Here is a 23,440-nt window from a genome sequence, read left to right as displayed (position 1 = left end):
TATATATCATGGAGGTATATATGTTTTTGTAGTGGTTATAATTTTTATGGGTTGCCAGCCCAATCCCTAAACCTTGTTCTTTCTCATCCGGGCTTGGGAACAGCAATGGCTGATATGCTACATAGCATAGGAAGAGCTAGTATTAATGATAAATTTACCAAAATAATTTAATTGATAACTTGAACAAAACCAAATTGTGCTGTTGATTGCTACATAAAAACTGAAAGTGCAAATTCATTTATATTTAAGTCATTTATAGTCACACTGCTACCTACCACTGCTAGCTGTAAAAGCACAATTCACATTGTGCAGGATATGTAGTATCACCTATCTTTTGAGTATGCTGTACAAAACAATTTCAGTTTACTGGAAAGGACTAAGTGACATTAACTGTTTTGTTTCCCTTTGCTCTGGTTAACTGATTGGATAGGTTGGGATGGGCTATTTGTTCTAAGATTATGGAACGTCTAGATTAACCAAGGAAGAGCAGTTGCTACAAGCAGTGTTTTCTTATTTATGTAATGGAAGGATAGTAAACATGATCCTCCAGGGTTGTTGACCTGTAATTAATATTGTTGAATATGAGTGCTGGAAGTTTTTTTTTTTTTATTGAAAAAGTTTTCAATTACAAATTTTTCCCCCCTTTTTACCCCCCCTCCTCCCCAACCCCTCCTCACCACCCCCTCCCCCCTCCCCCCATGACTTCTGCAAAATAAGAACCTAATACATAACAGATTATATAGTATTTTACCATCCCCTTACTCCCTCCTCCAAATACTGACCCTTACTCCTAGTGATATTATTAATATTATTACTTCCCCCTCTTGCCATACACTTCAAAATAACATTCCATTATAACACTATATAATAACTTCTGATTTAACACAGTAATATTATTATAACTCCCAATTTATCGATAATCTGCCCTTTTTTTTCTCCTCCCCCATACTTATGTCTGTATATTAATATAACATTTCAAAATGACCTTCCACTTTAAAACTATATAATAAATCCTACTTTAACATTTAATCTTTTGTGTATATTAATATGACATTTCAAAGCAGCCTTCCCCATATATTCTAGTTTTACATTTGTTCTACACTAGCCATTTCCTCCACTCCCATAAATATATCTCTTAAGCATCCCTTTTCTTAATCTGTATAATCAAATCACTAACCTATCTCCACCCACTTTCCTACAAAATTACCATACACAACAATTCTTAATATCTTTGTTCTTCTGCCCATCCTACTAAAAAATATTCCCTTATATAAACAAAATCAATGACTTTAAACTTATAATCCATACAATATCTTCTTTAATATCTTTCCACTGGATTGCTGACTCCATCATCCGAATTAGGGTAACATAACATCCCAGTTTCAACAGTGCTGGAAGTTTTAATTCTTTATCAGTGGGCCACATATCCTCATGTCATTATTGACCTCCTCAAAGTACTGTACTAATAAAATACTGATGTAGGATTATTATTTGTAGCACACATTACTGTTCCAAAGAGCACTAAGCTGCTCAGTAATTTAATATAATTTTTCTTACTGTTTCATTAATCAATGTCATACATACTAAAGCTTATTTGCTGAAATATTTCACTAAGATGTAGCGTATTTTTCAGAGTATAAGACACACCAGAGTATAAGACGCAGCTTAGTTTTTGGGGAGGAAAATAGGGGGGGGAAATCTGCCTACCAGGTATTCATCTGGCTAGCATCCTTAGTTTGGTCAGCTTCAGCACATTGCTGGTTTTGAGCCCGCGCACACACTTTTTATCCCCTGCTAAAGCACAGCTGAGAGGGAGCAGCAATGAGAAAAGCAGGCAAAGTTCGGAAGGCAAATCACTTCACTTGCTAGCACTTCATTAGGGCTGAAAAAAAGCTTTTAAATCACATCTGAGAGTCGGAGGGAGCAGGCAAAGCTTGGAAGATCGCTTCACTTGCTAGCGCCTCATTAGGGCTGAAAAAAAGCTTAGAAAAACCTACAGTTGGAGTATAAGATGCACCCAAATTTTCAGCCTCTTTTAGGGCGGGGAAACGTGTGTCTTATACTCCGAAAAATATGGTAAGTACCAATAAAAAGTATGGTAATACCTTGCTGAATATTATTTCATTTTTTTTTCTAGCTAATAGTTAATAGCATTTTATCCTTCTCTCTTAAATAGTAATGAAATAAAAGAAAGCATCAAACCTATTCAGTTAATCTTTTCCATTGATGGAACTGCTGTTTCTTCTAGCTCTTTCTGTAGGCCCAAAAATAGTTCTTAATTATAAGGATACATTTCAGAGCAGATTCAGGGAACAATAGATAGGTACAGGGAAAAGAGGAAAGGAATATGTGTATAAATAAAATATTTTCTAGAAAGGAAACCTAATAAAAATATTCTGATTGCTTCATATATTTCCATCATCTTCAGTGGTTTCTAAGGTATTTTTCTAGCTTCATTGCTCATATATTCCTACATACCTGACTTGTTCCACCTCAGAGATTAAAACTGGATGCTAAATTTCTGCAGAGCAGTCAAGCAGTCAAGAGCCTTGGTAGTACAGGGGTTTAAGGCACCCTGTTATTAAGCTGGTTATTAAGCCTAGCTGCCTGCAATTACTGCAGGGTTCGAATCTCGCCAAGGCTCAAGGTTGACTCAGCCTTCCATCCTTTCTAAGGTAGGTGAAATGAGGACCCAGTTTGTGGGGGCAATAAGCTGACTTTGTATAAATATACAAAAGGATGAAGGCTATTGCTGAGCACATTGTAAGCCGCCCTGAGTCTTCGGAGAAGGGCGGCATATAAATCAAATTAAAAAAAAAAAAGCAATATGCTGCTACCTGGTAGCTAGAAAATGTTTTCTAAACCATATCAATATCATTTTACCTGTTTATTCAGTATTAATTATTTCATTGGCATTTTGTTGTGGATATATAGTTTAATAACTGAAAGTTCAAAAATGATCCTAACATTTCATGACACCTATAATTTATTCGGAATTTCTTCTCTTGCTAATGTACTATTATACAATAAGGAAAGCAATAAGTTTTAAAATAAAGCCATGAATAAATTATTTTATTTCTATTTCACGCAGACTCCCAATAGCAAAGTCAATTTAGTTCAGGATGCTGTTAGACAACAGGATAGCTGGCACACAAATATTTTTTTTCTTTTTAGTTTTTTTTTATTCCCACCTTTATTATTTTTATCAGTAATTCAAGACAGTTGAATTGAATAAGTTAAATTATATGTATCTACGTTTACAACATTTTCAGTAGAATTTAATTTTACTATTGTAGCTATTTAGTTTTTCATCACTGTAAAAGCAGGTTTAACTGAAACCTGTTATATTTCAAAGTTATATTAAAGGAATATTTTCAGAAGCAAAACAAAAAACGTTTTCAAGTTTCCCAGTCAGATAGGTACAGTTGGGGAGAAACTTGTATGCTTTCTAAATACATTTTCACATTTTAACTGTTTGCTTTTCTAGGGCCATCCTCAGCCGTCTCAGTAATTAAACTGTAATTCAAGTGTAGCAATACAGGTAATTCTCAATGTATGAGTACAATTGAGCCCAAAATTTCTGTTGCTAAACGAAACATTTGTTAAGTGAATTTTGCCTCATTTTACAACCTTTCTTGTCACAGTTGTTAAATGAATCCCTGCAGTTGTTAAGTTAGTAACATGTAAGTGTGAAAAAAAAGAACATGGTGGCTCAGTGGCTAAGACGCTGATCTTGTCGATCAGAAGGTCGGCAGTTCAGCGGTTGGAATCCCTAGTGCCGTGTAATGGAGTGAGCTCCCGTTACTTGTCCCAGCTTCTGCCAACCTAGCACGTAAAAAATGCAAGTAGAAAAATAGGGACCACTTTGGTGGGAAGGTAACAGCGCTCTGTAGGCCGACTACATGACCATGGAGATGTCTTCGGATAGCGGTGGCTCTTTGGCTGACAAACAGAGATATTGGATATTCAAAAAACCCTTTTGAAACCTCATCTGTCATGCATACTGCACCTTCAACATTTTATAAGGGTATTACTATTTATTTTATCAAAATAACTTTCCATAGAATACAGTAGTGGCCAAAATTGTGGAAACCTTTTGGGAAAAGTATTTTCTAAAACTAGCTAATGACACCACTTTTTTTTGGAGGGGGAGTAGTACCATAAAATTATATATCAATGGAAAGATAATTTAATCAAGAATGTAATGCAATAACTTTTATGAAGGATTTGCTATTAGAATAGCCGTTTCAATATAAAGTAGAAAAGTGAAACACATAGAAAAAATGAGATAAAAAGTATCAACATAGAAAAAATGAGATAAACAAAAATTATCATGTCAGTTAATACTTGGTTGGGTAACCTTTAGCATGAATTACAGCCTTACAATGTCTTCCCATGGAGACGTTGTAAGGCTGTAATTCTTTTAGTTCTGCAGCTGTTATAATGTGAAACCAAGATTGAATGATTGCTTCTATTAACTGGGTATTATTGCTGGGTCGCTTCTGACTAACAAGTTTCTTTAGTCGGCTCTATAGATTTTCAATTGGGTTAAGGTCTGGGCTATTCCCAGGCCATTCCAGCAGTGGAATATGATTATCTTGAAACTCCAAAAAAAGTGGTGTTATTAGCCATCAAACCTCAAAAATATACTTTTCCCAAAAGGTTTCCACAATCTTGGCCACTACTGTAGATGGAATGTACCATTCTAAAAGGAAATTTTGAAATCTACAAAATTGCATGAGATTAGAAAAATATGTGCACATTTTTTCATTACATGTAGAATCTTCCATTTTGGGATATTGTTTTAGAAACATTTGATTGGATATTAGAATAAATAAACATGCAGTTCAATCTGTGCTTAATTATCTGGCAGTATCTTACTAAGCATATTTACAGATGTTGTATTGAAGATGTTAGTTATATTTAATTATAATTTGATTATTTCATATTATATATGCTATGTCAACTAATCTTACAGTCACTAATTCTCCAGCAGTTCAGAATGGAACAGGTCTTAAATAATTACCTTTTCTTAGCTACCAAATATGGTCTTCTTATTAAAGCAGCTGAAATTAAAGACCATGTCTTTTATTTCCAAAAGCTTCTGCTTGGTTAATATTCCTTCCTTCCTTCCTGTCGAGCCCTGCCGGAGCTCGCCATTGCTGGGGGGTCTGGGAGGCCATAAAGACGTCACCCGTATGGAATGGGGAGCAAAACAGCAGATGGCAGTTTTGATGCGCGAGACGGCATGGCACACACAGCGATCCCTGAACCCATCAACTTCCCACTCGGTTCCTGGTCGGCAATGTTCGATGACGTCGGAACTAACACGACCACTAAACAGCTGATCAGGGGGGAATGGTTGGGATAGTAAGTGCTGAATGCTGATTTCGGAGTTAAGTTTGGGATAAATAGCGCCGTGCGGCAGTTGCGCACAGTGCTGACTTTGAACCAACCATCCGACTTGTGCTTTGCTTTTGGCTGTGAATCTACAATACCCTTAGTAAAACTTGCAATCTCATCTCTGCTTGTGGTGATTTGTTACATTCGCAGCTCGAGACGAAAGACAAGTCGAGACTTCCTTCCTTTATATTTCTCATAAGTTCATTGTCAGGGTTCCAAGTAATACACTCATAACAAGCAGAACTCTGAGGCAAGTAGTTTTCTCAAAGAACAAGTTTATTGGATATACCATATTGGCACAGACTGGTGAAAACTGACTCTAAAGGTTCCCGCGGTTTTCACCTAATTAAAAGTAAAAGTTTTTCCCCCTTGCCCAACTAATCAGTCACGTGGTCCAATCAAGGTGCTATCCGATTGCTTGGAAACTTCACTCCTCTCTTCAGCCACCTGTGGGAATGTCCTTGGTTCACAGAGGAAACTATTTTGTTTTGGCTACAAAACCCCAGCTAGCTCTATTCCCCCCTCCCTATCCCTCAGCACCATTGTGGCAGCACTGAAGCCTCCAAAACAGCCTCAATCAGGCTAGCTTCAGAATTGACAGGTGCCCCCACCCACCCTTAATGGAAAAGTACTTCTTGCAAGGGAAAAGGAAAAATCTCAAAGAGGTTACTTGGGACCCAATTTAACCCCTCTACCTCCCCCGGTGGTCCTTTAGGCTTCTGTGGGTATCTCGTGAAATTGCTTAACCAACCTATCAGCTTTCACATCCCAACTCTTGAGCCAGGTAGCTTTTGATACTGGGTACCATTTCCATTGTACTAAATACTGCAACCTCCTGTTGTACACTTGAGAGTGTACATAGTGTATCTCTCCCTGTACTACAATTGGTTTTGGGGCTGCCCAATCTACCGGCCTGAGCTGGGAGCTTACCGCTGGTTTTAACAAGCTGCTGTGTAAAACCAGATACACTTTCCCCAGTAGGCAGGGGAGCTTAAGCTGCACGGTAACAGGGTTAATCATTTTCACTATCGGAAAAGGTCCAATAAATTTGGACCCTAACTTCTTACAAGGGAGCTTTAGCTTCAAATACTTCATTGAGAGATAAACCTTACTTTCCAGTTGGAAAAGCACATGGGAAGGTAGACGCTTGTTGCCTTGCACTTTATGGGTTTTTTCTGCTTGTCAAAGGGCTTGCTTAGTATTCTCCCATCCTTTCTTCAGGGACTCCATCCATTCAGTCAATGACATGGATGAGGGTGGCTCCCTAGGGAGTTCAGGCATGGGGACGAACTCCACACCACTGGTGACTTGGAAAGGGGTCAACCCAGTGCTACTATGCACCATGTTGTTGTATGCCAGTTCAGCAAACAGCAGCAGTTCTGTCCAATTAGTTTGTTGATAGTTGACATAGCATCTCAAGTATTGCTGTAACATTGCGTTCGCTCTCATCACGGCCCATTGGTACTCAGATGAAATGCCGAGCTAAGCCCCTGCAAGGACCCAATGGACCTTATGAACTCCCTCCAGAACTTGGTGAATTGGACCCCCCTCTCAGAGATAATCCTGCAGGGAACCCTGTGCAGCCTATAGATATTCAAACAATTTGGCCAGCTTATTTACAGACGGGAGACTAGGGCAAGCTATGAAGTGGGCTTGTTTTGAGAACAGGTCTATTACGGTCCAAATGACCGTGTTTCCCCCACTATCAGGTAGTTCTACGATGAAATCCATGACAATCTCCTCCCAGGGCCAAGATGGGTCTGCCACTTGTTTTTCATGACTGTACATGTGGCGCAGGTCTTCACATAGTCCTCAACATCCTTCTACATCTTTGACCACCAAAATTGCCTCCTGGCCAGGTGTAAGGTTTTTAAATAGCCAAAATGTCCCGCTTGCTTGGAGTTGTGACTTTTCTGGAGTACTTGGACCCGTAGGTTGTTGGGCAAATACAGTTTTGAGTCCTTCCATGCTATTCCATTCTTGAGGGTCAGCACCCTCTTGTTGTCCTTGTTACCACTGGTCATTTGGCAGTTCATGTTTTAGCCTTTGGGTCATCCCCCCCATCTGCGTTTCTTTGTTGCTTCATCTGTGGCTTGTGCTGCCAGTTGGGAGGGGGGAGCATAGTGTGGACCACCTCCTCACATTTGCTGTCATATTGTGGTTTATGTGACAGCGCATCAGCCAGGGGGATTTTCCCCCCTGGGATGTATTTTAGCTCAAAGTTAAACTATTTAAAGTACTGCGCCCATCTGGCTTGTTTTGGGGAGAGTCTTCAGGGGTTTTTGAGTGCCTCCAGGTTCTTGTGATCAGTCCACACCTCAAAAGGTATTTGGCTACCCTCTAGAAAGTGTCGCCACATTAGTAGGGCCCATCAGACTGCGTAGGCTTCCTTCTCCCACACTGCCCACCTCCTCTCAGGTTCTGTCAATTTTTTGGAGGTGTATGCACAGGGTTACAGGTTGCCTTCTTTATTCCTTTGAAGGAGGATCACTGTGACGGCCACATCACTGAACCATGAAGAGTTGTTCTGGATTGGGATATTTTGAGTATTGGCTCCTTGGCAAACAGCTTTTTGAGCTCCTAGATCGCCCATTGGCACTCTAAGCTCCATTTTAGGGGTTGGCTTAGTTGTTGTGAGCCTTCCCCCATTTTTAACAGTTCCATGATGGGCAAGGTGATTTCAGCAAAAGAGGGGATGAACTGTTGGTAGAAATTTGTGAACCCCAGGAAGCTTTACAGCTGCTTTCGGGTATAAAGGGGCTTTAACTTTTGCTGGGTCCATTTCTATGCCTTTGTTTGACACTCGGTAGCCTGGGTAGTCTAGACTGGACTTGTAGAATTCACATTTTGACAGCTTTGCATATAGTTTAGCTGCGAGCAGTTTCTTTAGTACTTGGCATACTAATTTGATGTGTTCCTCAAGGGTCTCAGTGAAGATGAGAATGTCATCTAGGTACACTAGGACTCCTTTGTATAGGTGCTCATGCAGCACCTCATTGATCAGCTGCATGAAGATCCTGGGGGCTCCTTGTAAGCCAAAGGGCATCATTTTGAATTGGAACCTGCCTAATGGGCAGTTAAAGGCAGTTTCCCGCTCATCTCCTTCTTTAATTCGTACTCTATAGTAAGCCTCTTGTAGGTCCAGTTTTGTGAACACCTTTCCCTTTGCCAGGTGGGCTAGTAGGTCCTTCATGAGGGGGAATGGGTATGTATTTTCTAGGCATATGGCGTTTATTTCTCTAAAATCAATGCAGAGCCTCTCTCGGCCAGTCCACCCAACTACACTGAAAACAAGCCACCACCAGAACGGAATAAAGCAGTTGCAATCCTTTAATTAGGTTCAGCACAGCAAACACAGGCAGGAGAAAGGCACAAGCCGGAAACAAGGTTTAAAGTTAGCACTACACGCAATCGCAGTGTAGCGCCTTTTATATACGCAGCAATAAATCAAGTGGCAATTAAACAGTTAACAAATCAAGTGGCAATCAAACAGTCAACATCATCCCTCCTTCCCCTAGCTGGCCTGTAGGAGGAGCGTGCCTCTGTTACATCACAAGGCAGCGTCATCTGCAAACTCCATGCCCCCCTTATCTCCGATGAAAGAGTTTGCTTCGTTTTGTGCGCAAGTGGTAAAGACTTCTCAAACAGCTGATGACACGCCCCTGGAGAGTCCAGCAGCTTGCCCCCTCCTCGTCGTCCTCCCCAGTGATGGCAAGCCCCAACCGAGGCTCGACAGGCGGCTCCTCTCTACCAGGAGTCCACCTGCAGGAAACAAAATAAAGATGTTAGTATAGCAACCGTTCTACCCACTGGGACCTGGTTTATTTGGATATTTACGATGATACCGACAGAGCAACCGGTCGGCATGAATGTCTGGAGCTGCCACCCAAGATGCTTGTGCTAGTGGGTAACCCTTCCACCGTACTAAGTACTGTAACCTGCCTCTACGTAGACGTGAATCCAATACTTTATCTATCTCATATTGATCTGAATGACTCAGTCCCGGGGAAACAGGCTGATGTGTGGGCCTTTCCTCTTTGACAGGTTTAAGGAGGTTGCTATGAAAAACAGGATGTATTTTTCCTAACAGTGAAGGTAGCTTAAGCATGACAGTGACAGGGTTGATCACACGTGTTATAGGAAAAGGACCTATGTATTTGGGACCTAGTTTCCTACTAGGTAATCGTAATTTCAAGTATTTTGTAGATAGATACACGTGATCCCCTACAGAAAACGGTTTTGGGTCGGCTCTTTTTTTATCATTTGTATTCATTTGCTGCTTTTTGAAGCGCCGTTTTTACCGCTGGCCACGTTTGTCGGATCTTGTCGGCCCAACCGGAATGCGTAGATACACCTGTAGCTGGAGGTTCTACCTCAGGTAGGGCAGGGAATTCTCTTCCATAGATGATCTGGAAAGGAGAAAATCCCGTGCTACGGTGGCTGATATTGTTGTACGCGACTTCAGCAAACGGGAGTAAGGCAGACCAATCAGTTTGCTGATACGAAACGTAGCAACGTAGATATCGTTCCACAGCGGCATTAGCTCGTTCGGCTGCTCCATTTGTACTGGGATGGAAGGCTGAACTTAATCCTTGAGTAGACCCTATCCTATGAATGAAAGACCTCCAAAACTGGGCAGTGAACTGGACACCCCGATCTGATATAATACGCTTCGGAACCCCATGAAGGCGGTAGATATGTTGTATAAACATGCCTGTCAATCGTCGGGCAGATGGTAAACCCCGACAGGGTATAAAATGCTTTGAAAATAGGTCTACTACTGTCCAAATAATGGTATGTCCATTGCTGGGTGGAAAGTCCACTATAAAATCCATCACCACCTCCTCCCACGGACGACTAGGATCAGCCACCGATTGTAATCGACCGAGTGGTTTCCCTGACCATGGTTTTGCTGCCGCGCATGTTGGGCACGGTTTTACGTAACGTTCAATTTCACCACGCATTCATGGCCACCAAAATTCAGGTGAAGTGTTTTAAGGAAACCATAGTGACCTGCTGGTTTGGCATCATGGCACCGTCTTAAAACTGTAGCTCGAAGTGGTTCTGGAATGTATAAACGATCCCCATTCCACCCTAATCCATCTCGTAGGATTACTGACGTTTGGTTTTGATTTACCCACGTGTCCTGGCTGATAGCTATCCGAAGATTCCTTAAAAAGGACGCTTCTTTCCGTAACACCGCCGCAACCGCATGCCCACTCTCAATAGGTGGTATAAGAGATTCCACTACTTCCTCGCGCTTAGTGTTATATTGTCGCATACGAGAAAGTGCATCGGCGAGGAAGTTCTTTCCTGCTGGCACATATTTGAGTCTGAAATTGAATCTTCGAAAATATTGTGCCCAGCGTAGTTGTTTTGGGGACAGACGTCTAGGCGTTTGTAATGCCTCTAAATTTTTATGGTCTGTCCATACCTCAAACGGGATAGTAGCCCCTTCCAGGATGTGACGCTATGTAAGTAGAGCCCAACGGACAGCGAAGGCCTCCTTTTCCCAGATCGCCCACCCTCGCTCTGTGGTGTTTAATTTGCGTGAGGTATAAGCACAAGGGCGTATCCTATCCTGTTCATCTTTTTGCAGCAACACAGCTCCCACAGCAACGTCACTAGCATCGGCTTGAACGATGAATTCACAAGACAGATCAGGATGTTTAAGTACCGGTTCTCTGGTGAAAAGATATTTCAACTGTTCAAATGCACTTTGACATTGCAATAACTGGTTTGGTCTTGGTTTTATCACAGGGGATTTAGTGCGTAACAGGTCTGTTAACGGTAGTGCTATAGCGGCAAATGCGGGGACGAATTGGCGATAGAAATTCGCGAAACCAAGGAAACTTTGGAGTTGTTTCCTGGTTTTCGGCGCTTGCCACTCAACTATAGCTTGGACTTTACGTGGATCCATTTCTATCCCATCGCTTGAGGTCCTGTACCCGAGGTAATCTATTTTTGATTTATGGAACTCACATTTCGAAAGTTTTATAAACAGTTTAGCAGCTAACAACTTCTCTAAAACCTGACGGACTAACACAACGTGTTCTTCCAAGGTGCGCGTATATATTAGAATGTCGTCTAAATAAACAAGAACTCCTCTATACAAATATTCATGCAAAACTTCATTGATAAGCTGCATGAACACCGCTGGAGCGCCTTGAAGTCCAAATGGCATAACTCTATATTGGTAGCTACCAAGAGGGCAGTTGAAAGTGGTCTTCCATTCATCACCCTGTTTGATTCATACTCGGTAGTATGCTTCCCGTAAATCGAGTTTTGTAAATACCCGTCGTGTAGATAGCGCAGCTAACAAATCCTTCATAAGGGGTATAGATGTTCTATACATACTCCATTCAAATCTCGGAAGTCAACACATAACCGAACCCCACCGTCCTTCTTCTCCCTGAAGAAGACTGGGGCAGCCAGATCTACTAGGGATGATGAAACCTCTAGCTAAATTTTTATCGATATATTGTCGTAACTCGGATAATTCTTGTTGGGTCATGGAATACATTCGAGGTTTCGGTAACTTAGCCCCAGGCACCAACTCGATAGCGCAATCCGTAGTCTGATGGGGGGGTAGTACTTCGCATTCCTTTTCACTAAAGACGGCTGAAAGGTCTTGGTAAACAATAGGAAAGTCCGGTGTAAGCAACACCTCTGTGGAGGCACAGCTATTGTCCTGTCCCTCACTCGACTGTCCCACTGAAGAAGCAGGGGACGGGACAGCAGGTCCCAAAGGGATTCTAAGCTTACGATAACCCCCCTCACACCAGATGTGAGGTTGCCATTTATCTAACCATGTGAGACCCAGAATAACTGGCTCTATCATTTTTTCAACCACAATAAACTGGATGGACTCTTGATGTTCACCTATCGCCAACAACACTTGTTCAGTTACGTGGTTAGCAGGCATCCCCCCCCCCAATAAGGACCCATCCATCTGTTCGAACTTCACAGGAACTTTTAGCTTTTTTATCTGTAGGCCCAGAGCATCCACCACACTTCTCCGCACCAGACAACGGGTACATCCAGTGTCTATTAAAGCACCATACTGAAAACCCGTTGTGCTTCGGGGATTCCTCAGCACCACAGGTATGACAAAAGGGAACACAGTTTTGCTCACCATAGGGTCCTCCGGCTCGTCGTCATCACTGTCGCCCAACACCACTGGGAATTTCCCCGCCACAGTGGTTGGTGTAATATCACGAGCCTGATGGTCTACGACGGACTTTGGTCCTTGAAGTGCTTGGGTACGCTCTTGTGGCTGCCGTGGTCGGCCTCTGGTCGCTACCCCCGTAGCCGGCTTTTGGGCCTGTACTCGTAACGGAGGTTCAGGGCATTCAGCCGCTCTGTGTCCTATCTGATTGCAGCGAAAACAACGAAACACCGGTCGCTGAGACCTTTCAGGTGGGACGCTGCTGGGCAGAGGTACTTGAACCTGCGTGGTTGGCGGCTTTTCTGAGGCCCTCTCCGTGGGAACCCGTCTCTGTCCCACATTAACTTCCGACCGAGGCCTAAACTCCCAGAGGGTAATGTCCAGTTCAATAGTGGCTTTAAACCAAACAGCCAGGCGCGGAGCCAGGCCTCGGTATGCACAGGCTTGACGTAACTCACGATCCAACCCCATCCGAAATTGCTGGACTAGCATCCGTTCGGGCCAGTCCCTTAAGCGACTAGCAATTTTCTGGAAATCACGTACATAGTCTTTTGCAGGAACACCCCACTGTTTGAGGGCTACAAGAGCTCCTTCTGCGATTTGTACACTGGAGTCATCCTCAAAAGCAGACCGGAGAGCTTCCAAGAACCTACCCACATTCACCAGTTCTCTAGCATGGTTGCGATGTAATCCCGCCACCCAATCTGCTGCATTGCCGGTTAACACAGCCGTAATGGCTACCACCATGGCCCATTGTGATGGATACCAGCGACCATACTGGTCTAGATGACTAACCACCTGGCTTAAGAACAACGCCACACGGTCTGGGCTCCCGTCAAAGGTGGCTTGCAGTGCAGGAGGGCCCGAGATTGGAGGTGGTGCCCACATCCCACGAACCGGGATCCATGCTGGGGGTGGTACAGGCGGTCTGTTCTCCCCATCTCTCCTCAGGTCTCCAACGGGCCTCCGTTCCCCCACAGGACGTTGTGCCCTCCTTCCAGCTCCTACCTCTCTTCTGGTCGATGGTTGTTCGGAACCCCTGGTGCTATCCTCCCTCTTAGGCGGGTGGTAGTCTCGGTCTTCGATTTGGCCCTATCCTTTTCCTGTTTCCTGTTCCCTTCGGAATTTGGGGCTAGCAATGCGAAACTGAACCTCTGACCTGGAAAGGCCCTCATCCTGCCAAGACTTGCCTTGTAACGGCTCCGCCCCAGTGGCCCAGGGTTGCCAAGATGGGGCGTCCCGGAAACTCCCTTCTCCAAACCGATCTCTTATGGCATCCATAGCACTGAGTTCAGGCCCTGTAGTATCATAGCCCCAGTCCGCCTCTTCGTCGTCTGTCCAACGTCTCTCCCGCCAACCTCTAAATGACGGACCCAACGGGGGGTAGATGGCCATTGGGGCTCGATATGAGTAGAACTAGGCCACCAGCCCCCACCGGAAACCTGTCCCGAAGGGTCTAGCCCTTGACTCTGCGCACCAGCCGTCTCCACACAGTCCTCCTCACGGGGCTGGCGCAGCTTGGGTCTGACCACCGGTTGGTGAGGGGTTGCTGTTTGTAGCTTCTCCTCTTCCACAACCACCTCCTCCACGTCAGCCTCTAGAGGGACCTCCAACTCCGAATCACCTAGCGCCGTCCCTTCTGCCATCACTGACAGCCTTTCTCGCCGGACCGCAGCTAGGGAACGTAGGCAGTTGAAATTGGTGGGTGGGGTAGCGCTAACTTTCTCTTGGCCAGTCCACCCAACTGCACTGGAAACAAGCCACCACCAGAACGGAATAAAGCAGTTGCAATCCTTTAATTAGGTTCAGCACAGCAAACACAGGCAGGAGAAAGGCACAAGCCAGAAACAAGGTTTAAAGTTAGCGCTACACGCAATTGCAGCGTAGCGCCTTTTATATACGCAGCAATAAATCAAGTGGCAATTAAACAGTTAACAAATCAAGTGGCAATCAAACAGTCAACATCTTCCCTCCTTCCCCTAGCTGGCCTGTAGGAGGAGCATGCCTCTGTTATATCACAAGGCAGCGTCATCTGCAAACTCCATGCCCCCCCATCTCCGATGAAAGAGTTTTGTGCGCGAGTGGTAAAGACTTCTCAAACAGCTGATGACACGCCCCCGGAGAGTCCAGCAGCTTGCCCCCTCCTCGTCGTCCTCCCCAGTGATGGCGAGCCCCAACCGAGGCTCGACAGCCTCATTGACCCATCTTTTTTCTCTTTAAAGAGGACCGGGGTGGGCACCCTGGATTTGGCAGGCTGTATTAATCTGCAGGCTTGGGTGGTGTCGATGTACTCTCTCAGCTCTGTCATTCCTTTAGGGGTCATGGAGTATATTTTTGGTTTAGGCAGTTTAGCCCCCAGTATGAATTCTATCACACAGTCCGTGGGGCGGGGAGGCAGCGCATTGCATTCTTTCTTGCTGAACACCTCGGCTAGGTCTCAGTATTCCTTGGGGACCTGGGAGGTGCCTGGGAGTGGCGTTGAGGTGGCTGAGGCAATTTTGGTTCACTTAGTGTCACTCAGACACTGGGCGGCTCCTCTTGCAGTGTCACTGGGAGGGGGAGAGCCTATTCCCAGTCTCAGTTTTCTACAGCCACCTTCCCAGGAGATAGGGAAGGTGCCTATCAATGAGCCATCGACTTGCTCAAATCATATGGGGTGGGTCAGGGGTAGGCTGATCAGGCAACGGGTACAACCTGTGTCTATGATTGCTTCCACTTCTTCCCCCTGCTCCCCTGTCTTGGACACCAGTAGCTTTGACTGGATGGTGAACGGACAGATGGCTTCACTTACCATTGGGTCGTCCTTGCCTTCGTCATCGCTGTTGTAGACCATCAGCCGTTGGGCTTCCTGGGCTGGAGTTCCCTCTTGCCCAGATAGGGGAGTGGAGACCTCAATAGCTTGGCAGGAAAACTCTCCCCTCTCCGTAGCCTTCCATGGCATTTTTTTAGGATTTTTATTTATTTATTTATATGCATGCATGCATGTATGTATGTATGTATGTATGTATGTATGTATGTATGTATGTAATTTATATGCCACCCTTCTCCCGAAGGACTCAGGGCAGCTTACAAAGAGACATTCAACAAATTCGAAAATTACATAAAAATTAAAATCCAATTAAAAATTACTTAAAATTATTTCAATGTAAAAATCCCCCAACGGTCAGCCCATTTGATGAAAGAGCCACGTCTTCAGTTTGCGTCGGAAGGAGAGGAGGTCAGGGGCTGTCCTAAGCCCAGTGGGCAACCCGTTCCAGAGGTTGGGGGCTGCCAGCCGACATTGTCTGGCTGATGACACCCTGAGAAGGCCCGCTCTGTGGGAGCACACAAGACGATGGGAGGATGGCAGGAGATGATCCTGCAAGTACCCTGGGCCTAAACCATGTAGGGCTTTATAGGTAAGCACCAGCACTTTGAACGAATCCAAAGGATCACCGGCAGCCAGTGCAGCTCGCGCAGGAGAGGTGTCACACAGGAGTAACGAGAAGCTCCCATAACAACCCGTGCGGCTGCATTCTGAACTAGCTGTAGCCTTCAGGTGCATCCCAAGACAGCCCCATGTAGAGGGCGTTACAGTAGTCCAACCGAGAAGTAACAAGGGCATGGGTGACCGTGGCAAGGGCATCCCGGTCTAGGAAAGGGTGCAACTAGCGCACCAGGCATACCTGTGCGAAGGCCCCTCTGGTCACAGCCGTCAGATGATCTTCTAAAGATAGCTGTGAATCCAGGAGGACACCCAGATTGCGAACCCTTTCTGATTTGCTGCTTCTGGGCTCTTCGTCTTTGGTATAGAGGCTGGAGCCAGGCTCTCAGCCATTCGGTGGCCCTGCTGGCTGCATCGGAAGCACTTGATTGGCTGCACTGAGGTTCCCCTTGGTTGTTCATCAGCTTGCTGAGGACTGAACCGCCAGCTGAGTTGCTGCCGCTCAGGTTGGCTCTTTGGCTTCTTTTCGGTCAGTCCCTTCTTCTTATGGCGGTGAAGCTCGGGATCCATGGCCGCTGCCACCCAGTGCCACTTGTGGATGCATCAGGAACCCCTCGGAAGACACGGGTTTTCATCGATTGATCATTTGGGTAGTTGGGGCCATATTCATCGATGTGGGCCCACACTCAGTTTAGGAAGAATGCCAGTTTGTCTGGATCCCCATTGAAGGCAGCTTTAAACTGTGGCAGGGCAGCAGGCCGGGCCGGAGGTGGAGGTGCTGCTGGGGACAGCGGGGGCAGGGTCCATTGGGCTTGGACTGAGCATTGTCTGAGATAGTAAGGTCAACCGGGAGGCACCTGCCAACCAGGTGGAAGTTAGGGCTGTTGAGGTGGACTAGTGGCTCTTCGGTGCCTCGGTGGACTCCAACATGGTCCTGGGATGGACTGCACCAACAAAGGTGGTGGTGGGGCTAGCTGTCCAGGTCATTGCAGTGACAATCTGTTCCCACAGGGGAGGGATGGTCAGGGTCAGCTGGCTCAGAGACACCCTCATGCTCTCAAGTCGGCATGACTGCCCCAGGCTTCCAAGGTTCAGCTGGTCGAACCTCTCCGGTAATCCCTCCAGGTTCTGGCTACGAACTGCTGTTTGGTACCTCCAGTCCCCGAAGTTGTCCAGGTCTAGTGGTCCCTTTTCCCTCCGCTCAAGGATTGTGGTCACCAACTCCCTGGTTGGGGTTACTGGACAATACCTCACTGGTTCTTGGGATGAGTCTTGGCATCTGAAGTCCTCCTCTGCTCGGTACAGTTCCCTGGTGGCCAGCCACTTGGTGTGGACATTTGGCTGGGTGCCTATCTGGCGCGCAATCTCTGCCACTGATTCCGCCATCTGCTGGGTCTCCAAGGGGCTCTGCAGGCTCTCCAGGACCCTGCCACTAACGCCCAATGCACCTTCTCCTTTCTTTTCCATTACACCATCTTCCCTGAATCTTTCTGCTGCCTGGGTAGACCGGGCAAGCGGCCGAGCCCCTGGAAAGCTGCACCGGTTGGAGCGGAGACTTTAGTTGTATCAGGGTTCCAAGTAATACAGTTAATATCAGGGTTCCAAGTAATACACCCATAACAAAGCAAGCAGTTTCCTCAAATAACAGGTTTATTGGCTATATCATATTGGCACAAGCTGGTGAAAACCAACTCTAAAGGTTCCCGCGGTTTTCACCTAATTAAAAGTAAAACGTTTTCCCCCTTTCCTAAACACTCAGTCACATGGTCCAATCAAGGTGCTTTCCAGTTGCTTGGAAACTTCATTCCTCCTCTCTTCAACTACCTGTGGAAATGTCCTTGGTTCATAGGGGAAACTATTTTGTTTTGGCTACAAACCCCCAGATATCCCTATTCTCCCCTCCCTATTCCTCAGCACCATTGTGGCAGCACTGAAGCCTCCAAAATGTCCTTGATCAGGCTGGCGTCAGAGTTGACATTAACAGTATAAGACTGTCCTTCCTATTGCAATTTTCAATAATAAGACTATAATCTGGGATTCTGCTTGTTTGTTTTTTACAATTTATATGTCACTTAATCCAAAAAGACTCATATCTGTATTTATATAAGATTGTATTTTATTGTTTGATTAAGATAAAAATAAACCTGTCAGTTTTTATTGTGAACACAATAGCACACATTAAAAATGAAATTCTGTTGCCTGTTCTCAAAAGAAAATATATATCTACCCATACACATACATAACACACATTTACACATGCTATATACATTATATACGTACATATATATACCTACACTAGTGGTGGGATTCAATTTTTTAAACAACTGGTTCTGTGGGCATGGCTTAGTTGGTGGTCATGTGACTGGGTGGGCATGGCTAGCTGGTCGTGTGACTGGGTGGGCGTAGCTAGCTGGTCATGTGACCGGGTGGGCATGGCTATTATTTATTATTATTATTTTATTAAATTTCTATACCGCCCTTCTCCCGAAGGACTCAGGGCGGTGAACAGCCAAAAGATAAAACACAGAAATACAAAATTTAAAATAGATTAAAACAGATTAAACAATTTGGCTAAATTTTAAAAATATCCCATAATTAAACAAATTAAAATTAGTGTTTAAAATTTAAATTTTAAAATTTTAAAAAGAAGAAGATTTAGGCCAGGCCAGCTTGATGAAATAAAAACGTTTTAAGCGCGCGGCGGAAGGTGTGCAGATCCGGGATCCTCCGTATCTCTGGGGGGAGCTCGTTCCAGATCGTAGGTGCCCCACAGAGAAGGCTCTCCCCCTAGGGGCCGCCAGTCGACATTGTGTGGCCGATGGCACCTGGAGGAGCCCCTCTCTATGGGAGCGTACTGGCCGGTGGGAGGCTATTGGTGGTAGCAGGCGGTCCTGTAGATAACCAGGTCCTAAGCCATGGAGCGCTTTAAAGGTGGTAACCAGAACCTTGAAGCGCACCCGGAAGACCACCGGGAGCCAGTGCAGCTCGCGCAGGAGCGCATATGGGACTACTCAGAGGGCTGAAAAAAGTCATTTCTGACTGGTCCTCACACTTTTGACCGGACCTCACATTTATGCCCATTGCAGCATTCTTAACAATCATGTCAGTCATTTCACCACTACTTCTCTTCACCACAATGACAAGATAGGGCGCAAAATGTAAAATGTGAGGACAGTCGTAAGTTCAAGGACTGGTCAAAAGTGCGAGGACCAGTCAAAAATAACTTTTTCAGCCCTCTGACTAGTCCATATACACATAGGGACTATTCAGAGGGCTGAAAAAAGTCATTTCTGACTGGTCCTCACATTTTTGACCGGTCCTCGCACTTATGACCTTCCTCACATTTATGCCCGTTGCAGCATTCTTAACAACTGTGTCAGTCATTTCACCACTACTTCTCTTCACCACGGTGACAAGATAGGGCGCAAAATGTAAAATGTGAAGACAGTCGTAAGTTCAAGGACTGGTCAAAAGTGCGAGGACCGGTCAAAAATAACTTTTTCAGCCTTCTGAGTAGTCCATATGCACATAGGAACTAGCAGAGGGCTGAAAAAAGTGATTTTTGACAGGTCCTCGCACTTCTGACCAGTCATCATTTATGCCCATTGCAGCATTCTTAATTAAATTAATTAAATAAAAATGACCTGCTGGAGCAATCGGAGGCAGTCCAAGGCGGGCATTCGGGCTGGCTGCAGAGCAAGGTGATACCACCAGGTTAGGTAGGCCGCTGCTGCCCAGGTGGGAGATGGGCGCAGGCCTACAGGGCTGGCTGCAGGGTGAAGCGATCGGATGTCTGCAACCTTAAATACTTAATCTTAAACACATGTAAACACTTAAACACAACCTTAAACCTGAGTGGGCATTGCCAACTCCATATCACTTACTCCCACCCAGGTTTTGTGGCTCCGAGTATTTTTTTTTAAACAGGTATCTCTGGGTGTCTCATCTCTCTCATCTTTCTTTCTCCCCTTCATCTCTCTTTCTCCCCCCCTTTCTCTCCTTCATTTCTTTTTCTCTCCATCTCTTTCTCCCTCCCCCTTTCTCCCCTTCATCTCTTTCCCCCTTCTCTCCTTCATTTCTCTTTCTCCCCCATTTCTCTCCTTCATTTCTTTTTCTCCCCATCTCTTTCTCCTCTCCCTCTTTCTCCCCTTCATCTTTCCCCCTTTCTCTCCTTCATTTCACTTTCTCCCCCCCATTTCTCTCTTTCATTTCTCTTTCTCTCCATCTCTTTCTGCTCTCCTGTCTCGGCAGCGGCGGCAGCGAACCTATCGCACCATCGAGTCGCCCCTCGGCTTGGAGGCAGCACCTTAAATCTGCTTCCCACTGCATGTGCGCCCACCCAGCTGTGCCTGCAGCCAGCTCTTGTTGCTCTTACTGAGCTTCGCAATGGGGCAGACGGCGCCCCTCCTCCTCCTGGAGCCTATTACGATGCGGAGCTTCGGCTGCAGCCTGGGCAACCAGTCAGGGGTGGGTTCTAAATTTTTTTACTACCAGTTCTGTGGGCGTGGCTTATTATGTGGGCATGGCTTGATGGTCATGTGACAATTCTTTAGTATTTAGTAGAGGTATTGGTCTACCAAGCTTTTAACTGGTAGACCAGTAGCCCCAGACCCCTTGGGATCAACCTGCAGCCCTCCCCTGCCTCCTAAGGCGGTGGAGCATGTGGGGGGGGATGCTTTTCAAGAAGTCACAAGGAGGGCTGAGAGCTGGTTTCTGTCCCACAAGTAAGATTTGGTCCAGAACCAACCCCAACATGAAGGTCTTTTATTTGCTCCTTGTAGTCCTTGTCTTTGCATTTTTAACAGGTAATAAATTAAATTTCTGATGACGTAAAAATAGCTCATAACTCACCTTTCTTGATAGCTATTATCATGTCTAAAAGCAAGATACTCTTCTCCACCTTTTGTCTGGAGTACCATTTAATCCAGAGCCTTTTAATTCCAGAAGTCCAAGTTTAAAGAATGGACTTCTGGAATTAAAGCTCCATTTTTTAGCTAAAACTTAATTCACACCTGTTAGTTTTGTTTGAGCAGCGTGAACAATTGACAGTGTGATCCTCCAAAGGTCTGAAAAATATATCATTGATTTTTCTTTGGCATTTAAACTAGATAACTAATGTGAAAAAGTGCATCAAGGAAGGACTGGAAAGCCAATTCATACTGAACTGTATTGGGTTTTCTGTTGTTATTTGAATAAAATGAAAAGAAATCAAATAGTGGTACCTAGTGCGGAAAAAGAGACAAAATAATGGGTCATTCTCAATATTTGAATTCTCTACACTTAAAATATCAAAAATTATTATGGTTAAGTGAGCTTTGCCCCATTTTACGATTTTTCTTGCCATAGTTCAAATCAAAGTTCAAATCAAAGATTTGATAGTTCAAATCAGAGATTTGATAGTTCAAATCAAAGATTTCTGAGACCAATGTTGAATACTTAAATTTCAGTAGTCACCAATCCCAGTCTTAAAATGAGTTTAGAATCAGTGGGAGTCACTGATAACAATGAACTAACTAGCTACTGATAATGAGTCCAGTCCTGCCTTTCTTTTCCTTCTGTCCAACTTTTGCAAGTACTTTTTCCAGGTATATGTTTTATTCCAAAGTATACAAACCATTATTGTTAGGGAAAAAATGGGTCTTCCAAGCAATTTTAAAAGACACTGTCAGAATGACTCTGCTCTCAGCCCCCCTTGTGACTCCTTGAAAAGCATCGCCCCCACCCCCCACATATGTAAATGAAAAGAATAAGCTTAAAAATCCTAGCCTTTTAAAATTGAAAATATGGAGAATTGGGAGGATGAATATGAGACACTAAGGGAGATGTTTCAAAAAGTAAGGGAGGCATTTAAGGGAAATAAAGAAGCAGAGAATTGGTTAGCTTGCAAAAAGAAAAACGAAAGAGAAAAGATGAATGAGAAGCAAGAGAAACAAGGAGATAATATTGAAAAGGAAATAATTGAAAAAAGATAAAGATGATTACACTGGGTTCAATAGAAAAAAATGGAATAAGATGAAATATACTGCTAATAATTAAAAAGATGAGGGGAAACTTTGAGAAATATACTTGATAAATGAAAGAAAGACCAGGGTTGCCTGAACTCCATAATGGAAAATATAAAATTGAAAATGAATACAACAATAGAGAGGGATGAAGGAAGGAGAAGAGAGATGGAAGAAGGAAGGAGAGAGAGGGAAGGAAGAGAAAGGAGGAAGGAAGGAAAAGGAAATTAGATAGGAGTGAGGGTAAGAGAGGGAGGAAGAGAGAAGGAGAAAGGAAGAGGAAGTAGGGAGGAGAAGAAGGGGGGAAGAGAAAGTAAGAAGGAAAAAAAAGAGAGAGGTGGTAGGTTTGAGGAGAAAGATTGCTGTACAATAAAAAAGATGAAAGGGAAGAAAACCAACCCCAAACAAATACTGTATAAAGATATTAAGATAAAGAATGAATTGTTAAACTTTAAAGAATAAAAGAGAACAAATATGAATAAATAGCAATAATTAGAAACACACATACAAACATACAATGTATTTTCTTTGAACAGAGTATTTGGCCGGTTCATAAATTTAAACAGTGTTTAGTCATTTCAATTAAATTTACAATTTCTATATTTCCTTTTTGCCATATTTATTCCTCATCTATTTTTTTAAAAAAAACCAATATTACCCTTCATCCTCATCTCTAATCTTAATCAAATTCAATTTTTCCCTTCTATTCTATATTATACCCCTTCCCATTGTCATCTATTTTTATATCCATCCTCACATTGGTTAATTATGTAATATTACAGTTGTTTAATACAAATTCAACATTTTAATATAAATCAATTAGTTATATAACTATCTTTTTTGTATATTAATCAATATGAACATGAATATTCCAATTATTTCCATGCCATCCAATTTCTTACAAATCAATTAATTATATTTACCAATAATAACAAACCAAATAATTTCCCCCATATATTCCTCCAAACCACAACTTAATCATTTCTGCTTTCAACACAATATAATTAATAGTATCTCAATTATTACAATTCCCTAGTTAAATAGAGCTTTTTTTCTTTTGTGTTTTAAAATCTTGAACGCTCCTCTTTTTCCCTAAATTTCCCATTGTTTGCACCTACCTTTTTTGGTGAGGAAAAAGAAAAGAAATCTGCCTCTGCCTAATTTTCCAACGTTGCAGCAAACAGCAAAGCCAACAGCCTGCTTTACTTTTAAGTTTCGTTTTCAGCTTGATTTGCACAAGGAGAAAAAAAAATCTGCTCCAGCAATTTAGCTCTTTGCAGCAAGCAGCAGACCCTGCGCAAAACAGCTGAGAGCAAATCAGCTGAGAGTCGGGAGGCCGATCTAATCAAGGGGCTAATTAGCCTATGCTGAAGCTGAAAGGAGTTGTTTTTTCTTGCTGTTTGCTTGCAAGGAGGTAACTGCACAGGTCAAAGGGTGGGGGCC

The 23,440-nt window shown here is 43.9% G+C and overlaps 1 protein-coding gene across 12 annotated transcripts in view; it reads left to right on the top strand.

Annotated features, from left to right (window-relative positions):
* The window catches only part of NRCAM (neuronal cell adhesion molecule), a 138,496-nt gene that overhangs the window by 79,270 nt on the left and 35,786 nt on the right, over positions 1-23,440 (top strand). Inside the window, exon 21 of one of the 12 annotated variants that reach the window (XM_070946896.1) lies at positions 12,049-12,057. The exons of the other annotated variants lie outside the window; for them this stretch is intronic. Within the exon in view, the coding sequence (XP_070802997.1) occupies positions 12,049-12,057 (9 nt within the window). The remainder of the gene's footprint in view (positions 1-12,048; positions 12,058-23,440) is intronic. 12 annotated transcript variants of the gene reach the window in all.

Source organism: Pituophis catenifer, unplaced genomic scaffold, assembly GCF_029215685.1.
Source record: "Pituophis catenifer annectens isolate HBS135680 unplaced genomic scaffold, rPitCat1.0.hap2 SCAF_7, whole genome shotgun sequence".
Taxonomy (NCBI): domain Eukaryota; kingdom Metazoa; phylum Chordata; class Lepidosauria; order Squamata; family Colubridae; genus Pituophis; species Pituophis catenifer.
This window is presented reverse-complemented; position numbering and strand designations above follow the sequence as displayed.